Consider the following 6,647-nt stretch of genomic DNA (forward strand, 5'->3'; position numbering starts at 1 on the left):
TAAAAAACTGTTCTGGTGAAAGTGTGTCCCCCAATCCAAGCAATGTGGGTGACCAGAACCACTGTGGGATGCACAGAACCCAGCGCCTCCGCGAGGTGAACACCCTGTCCTGAGGTGAACACCCCGTCCCGAGGTGAACACCCTGTCCTGAGGCAAACACCCTGTCCCGAAACCAGCACCCATCCTGAGGTGAGCACCCTGTACTGAGGCAAACACCCCATCCTGAGGTGAGCACCCCATCCTGAGTCCAGCACCCCGTCTCGTCTTATCAGTGCTCCAGTAGAGCTGCCCACGCAGTCACATGATGACCATGCCTGTACCAAACAAAGGGCCACCCTGCACCGGGACAGGACAGGGGCCGACAGCGCTGTGGAGCCAGGTGGCGGCCGAGCAGGGTTTGCTGCCCTGCCACTGCGCACGCTGACACTGGCCCTGCAGCTACCTGGCCTCAGCCAGGCAAGGAGGGGCACCCCCAGTGGGGCTGATGCCACAGCAGCGGAGTAGCGGGATGGCCAGCGCAGCTCCCTTCCTGCTGAGAAGCTGCCACCCCTGCTGCTTGCCAAATCTGCCCCTCCACCGGGGCTGAAATCTTCCACCAGGTCAGGAAAAGCCAAGGGACATCCATCAGGCTCCGTGTGCCAAGAAGAGCCAGCGCAGAGAGGAAACGGTGTGGAGCACGTGAGTGGTATGGTGACTGGGTGGCTGTCAGGGGGGTTCTCCATGAGCACAGGGAGCAGCTGAAGCTGATTTCCCCTGTGGGTTCTTATGGGTTCTGACTCTTTCTGGGCTGACATGGAGCTTTTCTTGATTCCTCACCAAGCTCCCATATGCTATGCTTGATAAAGGCTGAGCTCAGGTCACTGCCTCCCCTTTCCCTGGGGAACTTACCAAGTCTGTCTTTGACTTCAGTTTTGTTTTCACTTGAGGGGAGACCATAAAAGTTCTACCAGCCTATATTCAGGAGCAGACATGTGCAACATTGTCAGGCTGTCACAGTTAGAGCAGTGTCACCTCCAGGACCTGGGCCACCTATTGCTGTTTCTTGTCCAGGAGGCAATGCCCTCCCTACACTGGATGTGTGCTGCTAGCTGTCCTGGCCACAATGCGTATGTAGACAGTTGGGCCCATCTGGCTCAGGATCTTGGTGGTTACATCCCACTGTGCTAGGGAGCCAATACTGCATGAACCTTGCAGCTGTTAAATAGAACAGCCACATGTGGCCCCAGAGCCAGCAGGAGATGCAGGATTTCAGCTTGTGTCTCTTACGAGTGCTGGCCTGGAGCATGGAGCACTGTGGGGACCAGAGACTATGCTGAGTTTCAAGGGGATGAGCTGCAGTTACACAGCTCCACAAGCTGTGGCTCAAGCTCCTAACCCTCATATTGGTCGAACTTGGCCTTACAGGTTTCATTGTGTGCTTTCTGTCCCCATCTTGTAGATGAAGATGCTCTTTATGATTTTATTCTGCTTTTGCTTAGATGTATCACTTGAGCTAATGCCAATCCTTGTGAGGACGTGCAGGGGCTGAAACAACAAACCCAAAGAGATGTGTAGGAATTCATACAAGCCAGGGTCACTACTGGATTTTTTCAGCAAAAAATTCCTCTCAGCTCTGTCTCCAGTTGTGCCAGCCCCTGGCACACAGACAGGTCTCCCCTAAGATGTGCTGCACTCTGATACAGCTCCCAGACAAAGGACCCAGATGGGGATCAGCTTGGTGGTGGCTTCTGACATCATAGACAGAACCAATAGGGCCTGAACCCTCATGTTGGCAGAGCCCAAACCCATCTTGTATTAAAACATGCATCTTAAAATTTGTGCGGAGCTTAATGAGTTCATAACTGTCTGAGCTTCTGCTGGGGCATGAAGGTGTTTGAGGTGTCTCTCTGCTTCACCTTACCCAAGTGCTGAGCTCTCTTTGTTCATCTGTGCTTTGCTCTTTGCAATAGGAGTGATCTCCCACCTGTTTTTCCCAGGCTAGGTCTGTGCTGCCATGCTAAAAGGTGGCAGCATGGCTCGGAGGATGAGCATCGATGAGCTGGAAGACCAGCTCCTCTGTCCCATCTGCCTGGAGGTCTTCAAGGAGCCCTTGATGCTGCAGTGCGGGCATTCTTACTGCAAGTCATGCGTGGTGTCACTGTCTGGAGAGCTGGATGGGCAGTTCCTGTGCCCCGTGTGCCGCCAAACCGTGGACTGCAGCGCCTCGCCACCCAACGTCACACTGGCCCGTGTCATTGAGGCACTGCAGAGCCGGGGTGAGGCAGAGCCCACCCCAGAGTCCTGCTCAACACACCACAACCCCCTCAGCCTCTTCTGTGAGACTGACCAAGAGGTGATCTGTGGGCTGTGCGGCACCATCGGCAACCACCGCCTGCACAAGATCACCCCCATCTCTACCACGTACTGCCGGATGAAGGTCAGCAGGCAGGGACTCCCCCAGGGCGGGGGTTAGGGCATCTGTAGCAGTCCCAGACCCAGGCACACCAGTACCTGCTGGCCAAGCGTCCCCTCTCCTTGAAGGGACAGGCTGGAAATGAGGCCAGTGTGGGCAGCATGGTTCCATAGCACAGGCAGCTGTGGGGCAGGGAATCTGGGGGTCAGCCATTTCTCAGGTCAAGCATGTCCCTGGCTGAGGGGGCGCATGGTTTTGGTGGCTGGAGCGCAGTGGGGATTGCTGAGGGTGAAGTAGTGCCAAAGGGACCTTTCAAGATTGCTTTCAAATACTATCAAATGGAATCTGGAGATAAGGGCTGAGGCGAGGTGCCACAGGAGAGCAAGGAGGCAGGGAAACAGGAGCCCCAGCCAGGCAGAGTAAATAGCTGGCATCCCCTGCCCAACATCACATGAAAGCCCAAGGAATGGAAAAGCACGGGGCCACTGTTCCCCTCAGCTCCTGACACTGGGGTGATAAGAGTGGGAGGCTCCAGGGAAAAAAAAAAAAAACAAAAAAAAAAAACTGCCTGAGCCAGGCTCTGGGCACTGGTGCTGACAGGGTGTCACAGGCCTGGCACTGGCTTGCAGCCACTCACCACCACTCACCCAGTGCAGAGCTGCCACAGGTGCAAGGTATGGAGGGGCAGAAATAGAAGCAGAGATGTGGTGCTCCTGGCAAGAGTAGTTGGCATGCTCTTAGTGTTCTCCTGCCTCTGGCAACCCCAAATCCCCTAGATCCAAGTGATCAGCAGGACGTGCAGGACCCCAGAAAGCTTGGAAGAGCATGGCTTCTCAGGGCCGCAGCTTGCTGGGGGGCTGGCAAGCACAGGAGGACAGCCTTTGATCAAGTAGGCTGCCAGAGAGGACCATCCTCGAGAGTTGCTGTCTTTTTAGGAGGAGCTGTCTGTGCTGTTAACCGATGTCCACCGGTACAAGAGGAACCTGGATGAACACTTCAGCAAGCTCATCAACAACAAAATCCGCATTGCAGTGAGTGCCACATGCCAAGGGAGACTGCTTTGCAGAGTCCCTTGTGTCCCACACAATTCTTGGAGCAACCTCTTCTCCTGGGTCTCTTCAGCTCACCTCCTCTATTCCTCTCCCTCTCTTCTCCCTTCCTTGGGACAGCAGACAGGGCTTATCTTCCACCCTGTTCCCTGAGATTGCTGTTCTCCCAAGGGATTAAACATAACCCTGTTTTGGGAAAGGTGACGTAGCCCTCTCTGGTGGCTTTTGTTTTCCAAAGGGGTGACGTAACCTTAACTGAGTGTCCTGGCAGGAACACCAGTCAAAGCTTTTTTGACCGAATGTCCTTGGAGATGATGAGATAACAGTTAAAAACACCCTACTTAGATAGAGCAGGGTTCCCAGTCAGAACGCTGATAATTGCACATTGAGTTTATGTTTGGTTTAGATGTGTGTCCATTTTCCACGCGGTAGACATCTCAAAGAGACCTCTTGGTATCCCTTCTGAGGCTTAAGCTTCCCAGTGAGGATCCTCAGAAAGGCTGAGCCCAAATTAAACTGGAGCTGCACTTCCCCCACTTAGCCCAGGACACAGGTCGCTCCCTGGCAGCAGAGGGATCCAAAGACTCTCTTCCAAGGTTCTGACGAAGCCGGCTGGGGCATCATGAACACAAAATCTGGGCGGGGTGTAAGGGAGGGGTGCCATGATGCTGAGGCCAGCAAGGTGAAACGACATTTAGCCTCTGTGAAGAGATACTCTTGATTTGGAACAGAAGTGGAGGGCAGCTTGCTGGGATGCACTGACTTTTCTGGTGACACCTCAGAAACCAGAGAGCAGGTGAAGGGGACATAGTAAGGCAGTCCTGCACAACCACTTGCTGTCTCCCTGCAGAATGAGGCGGATGTCTTCAAGTGTGTGATCCGGAAGGAGTTCCAGGAGCTGCACAGATACATTGATGAGGAGAAGGCCACCTTCCTGGAGAGTGTTGAGGGGAAGGCGGCCCAGCTCATAACCTCCATTGAGTCCCAGGTCAAGCAGTCATCAGATGCCCTGCAGAGGCTGAAGGAGATACATAGCTCTCTGGAGACACTCAGCAATGAAAGCCAGCTTGATTTCATCCGTGTGAGTATGATCACTAGCGTGTGCCTCAGGAAGGTGGTAAGGGCCAGACAGGCTCTCCTGCCTTTGGCCGACTGCTCACAGCCCTGGGCCTTCCCCCGGGCAGTGAGTACCCCCACCAAGCATAGCTAGAATACCAAGAGAAGTGAGATGTCAGTGCCCTCTGTCCAGCTAGGGCCTCCCCAGATGGCAGAGGCCTAGGAGAGGAGAAGCCTGGCCTTTCTGGCGTGGGGCACAGATGTGGAGGTGTGACCATGCAGACAAGTGCTGTTTTGTGAGCCTTTGACTCTTTCTCTTGTGTTTTCCAGAAATACAGCTCCTCCCAGTTCAGGTGAGCGATGGGATGGAACCAGTGGGGACAGCAGCACCTCTGCACCAGGGCTAAAGAGCCTAGGCCAGTGGGCACCTCAGCATTGCTGGGGTAAATTCCGTGGGCATTGCTGTCGTGACGGAGAGCCACAGCCTGAGCCATGCATGCAGCCCCAGAAGAGGGCAAGAGCAGCTGTGGAGATGCCAGTGGCTCCATCATACATAGCAGAAGGTGAGAAGAGGCCACACACATGTCATGGCTGCCCATGTCTTTCCAGGTCAGAGCTTCCCAGCCTCCTCCCAGGTGATGGCATATTTAGCCCCATTTCCTTCAAGCCGTGTTTCCACCAAGATGATATCAAGATGACAGTTTGGAAGCGGCTGCACCGCCATGTCCTGCCAGGTACCAACCTCCCCAGCTGGCATCACACTGGGAGCCCTGGCTCACTAGCACATGCTGCTGGGACAGGCTGCCCAGCTGGCACCACACTGCCCTGGCTTCTGACTTGCTCTCCAGTTGTGCTCTTCTCACCTCCAGGAGAGCTCCTGGAGCAGTGGCTGGCCCAGCATCTCATGTTGGTAGCAGCCTGCTCTCGTGTAACACTTCAGCTGCTTAAAGTTCAGCAGCACCAGCCCATCTCGCTGTGCCAGCTCTCAGGGCAGAGTCAGTGTCACCTGGAGCCACAGCCCTACCTGTTAGTGTGGCTGGAGGCTGACTGCTTTCCTTTTAGCTCCAGAGATGCTTAAACTGGACCCGGTGACAGCGCATCCCCTCCTGGAACTCTTCAAGGGTGACACAGTGGTGCAATGTGGGCTCTACCAGCGCCGGGACAGCAACCCCAAGCGTTTTGACTCCAGCAACTGCATCCTTACCTGCAAGGGCTTCTCCTGTGGCCAACATTACTGGGAGGTGATAGTCGGCACCCGCAACCACTGGCGCGTGGGCATCATCAAGGGCACAGTCAGCCGCAAAGGGAAGCTCAGCAAGTCTCCTGAGAATGGCGTGTGGCTCATCGGCCTAAAGGAAGGCAAAGTCTACGAGGCCTTCAGCACCCCGCGGGCCACCCTGCCGCTGACCGCCCGGCCGCAGCGCATCGGGATCTACCTGCACTACGAGAAGGGCGAGCTGACCTTCTACAACGCCGACAGCCCCGATGAGCTCAGCCCCATCTACACCTTCCAGGCGGAGTTCCAGGGCCAGCTCTACCCCATTGTGGACCTGTGCTGGCCGGAGCGGGGGCCTTACTCGCCCCCCATCATCCTGCCCCCCCCCGGCGCCCCTCGGCGCCCCCAGGGGCTGTGCCGCCAGCCGGCCCCCGAGGCGCCCGCCAAGCCGTAGCGCGGCCGCCGGGGCGAGCTTCGGCCTCCCGCGGGAGCGCCCTTCGCAGCCCCTCGGGGAGCGCGGCGGCGGCCCCGGGCGGCCCCGGTCAATAAACGGCGCTGCCCGAGCCGCGCTGCGCCCGCTGCGAGCCGCCCGCGGGGCGGGGCCTGGGGTCAGGGCCTGGGGGTAGGGGGGCGGGGCGGGCGGGCGGGCCCGGGGCGGACCCGGGCGACAGAGGCGGGGGCTGTCGGTGGGCGGGGCTTACGGGGCGGTGTCGGCACGGGGAGGGGCGGTGCATAGGGGGCGGTGCCTATGGGATAGGGGCGGGGCCATACGGGCACACGGGGCGGGGCGAACCGAGGCGTGCGGCGGCGGAAGTGGCGGCGGCGGCGCCGGAGCAGGCAGCGTGCGGTGGCGGCCATGTCGCTGTACGGCGCGGCCGCTGCCGTCCTGAGCGGGCTGGAGCGCGGCGAGGGCGGCCTGAGCGGGCTGGTGTAC

At 57.6% G+C, this 6,647-nt stretch overlaps 2 protein-coding genes and 1 long non-coding RNA gene across 7 annotated transcripts in view; 2 read left to right on the plus strand and 1 right to left on the minus strand.

The window, feature by feature from the left end:
- The first annotated feature begins 331 nt into the window (after positions 1-331).
- Positions 332-6,300, plus strand: TRIM50 (tripartite motif containing 50). 4 transcript variants are annotated; one of them, XM_035343408.1, is made up of 7 exons: positions 332-690; positions 1,977-2,416; positions 3,328-3,423; positions 4,292-4,522; positions 4,828-4,850; positions 5,107-5,231; positions 5,560-6,300. In XM_035343408.1, the coding sequence occupies exons 2-7, from the start codon at positions 1,994-1,996 to the stop codon at positions 6,165-6,167; spliced, it is 1,506 nt and encodes a 501-aa protein (XP_035199299.1). In that variant the 5' UTR covers positions 332-690; positions 1,977-1,993; the 3' UTR covers positions 6,168-6,300. The 4 variants fall into 4 exon arrangements, with proteins under 4 accessions (XP_035199299.1, XP_035199300.1, XP_035199301.1 ...); XM_035343409.1 differs by having other exon boundaries at positions 332-678; XM_035343410.1 differs by having other exon boundaries at positions 332-667.
- LOC118176419 lies at positions 3,761-5,827 on the minus strand. The gene is made up of 2 exons (XR_004755399.1): positions 5,702-5,827; positions 3,761-4,459 (listed from the first exon to the last, which is right to left on the minus strand). It is a non-coding gene; the product is annotated as an uncharacterized LOC118176419 (long non-coding RNA).
- A 203-nt stretch (positions 6,301-6,503) lies between the features above and the next one.
- NSUN5 (NOP2/Sun RNA methyltransferase 5) overlaps positions 6,504-6,647 on the plus strand; it is a 3,375-nt gene continuing 3,231 nt past the window's right edge. Inside the window, exon 1 of one of the 2 annotated variants that reach the window (XM_035343191.1) lies at positions 6,504-6,647. This exon is cut by the window's right edge and continues 10 nt beyond it. In XM_035343191.1, coding sequence (XP_035199082.1) covers positions 6,570-6,647 — 78 coding nt within the window. In that variant the 5' untranslated portion in view covers positions 6,504-6,569. The other variant, XM_035343190.1, reaches the window with a different exon arrangement.

This window comes from Oxyura jamaicensis, chromosome 19 (genome assembly GCF_011077185.1).
Source record: "Oxyura jamaicensis isolate SHBP4307 breed ruddy duck chromosome 19, BPBGC_Ojam_1.0, whole genome shotgun sequence".
Taxonomy (NCBI): Eukaryota; Metazoa; Chordata; class Aves; order Anseriformes; family Anatidae; genus Oxyura; species Oxyura jamaicensis.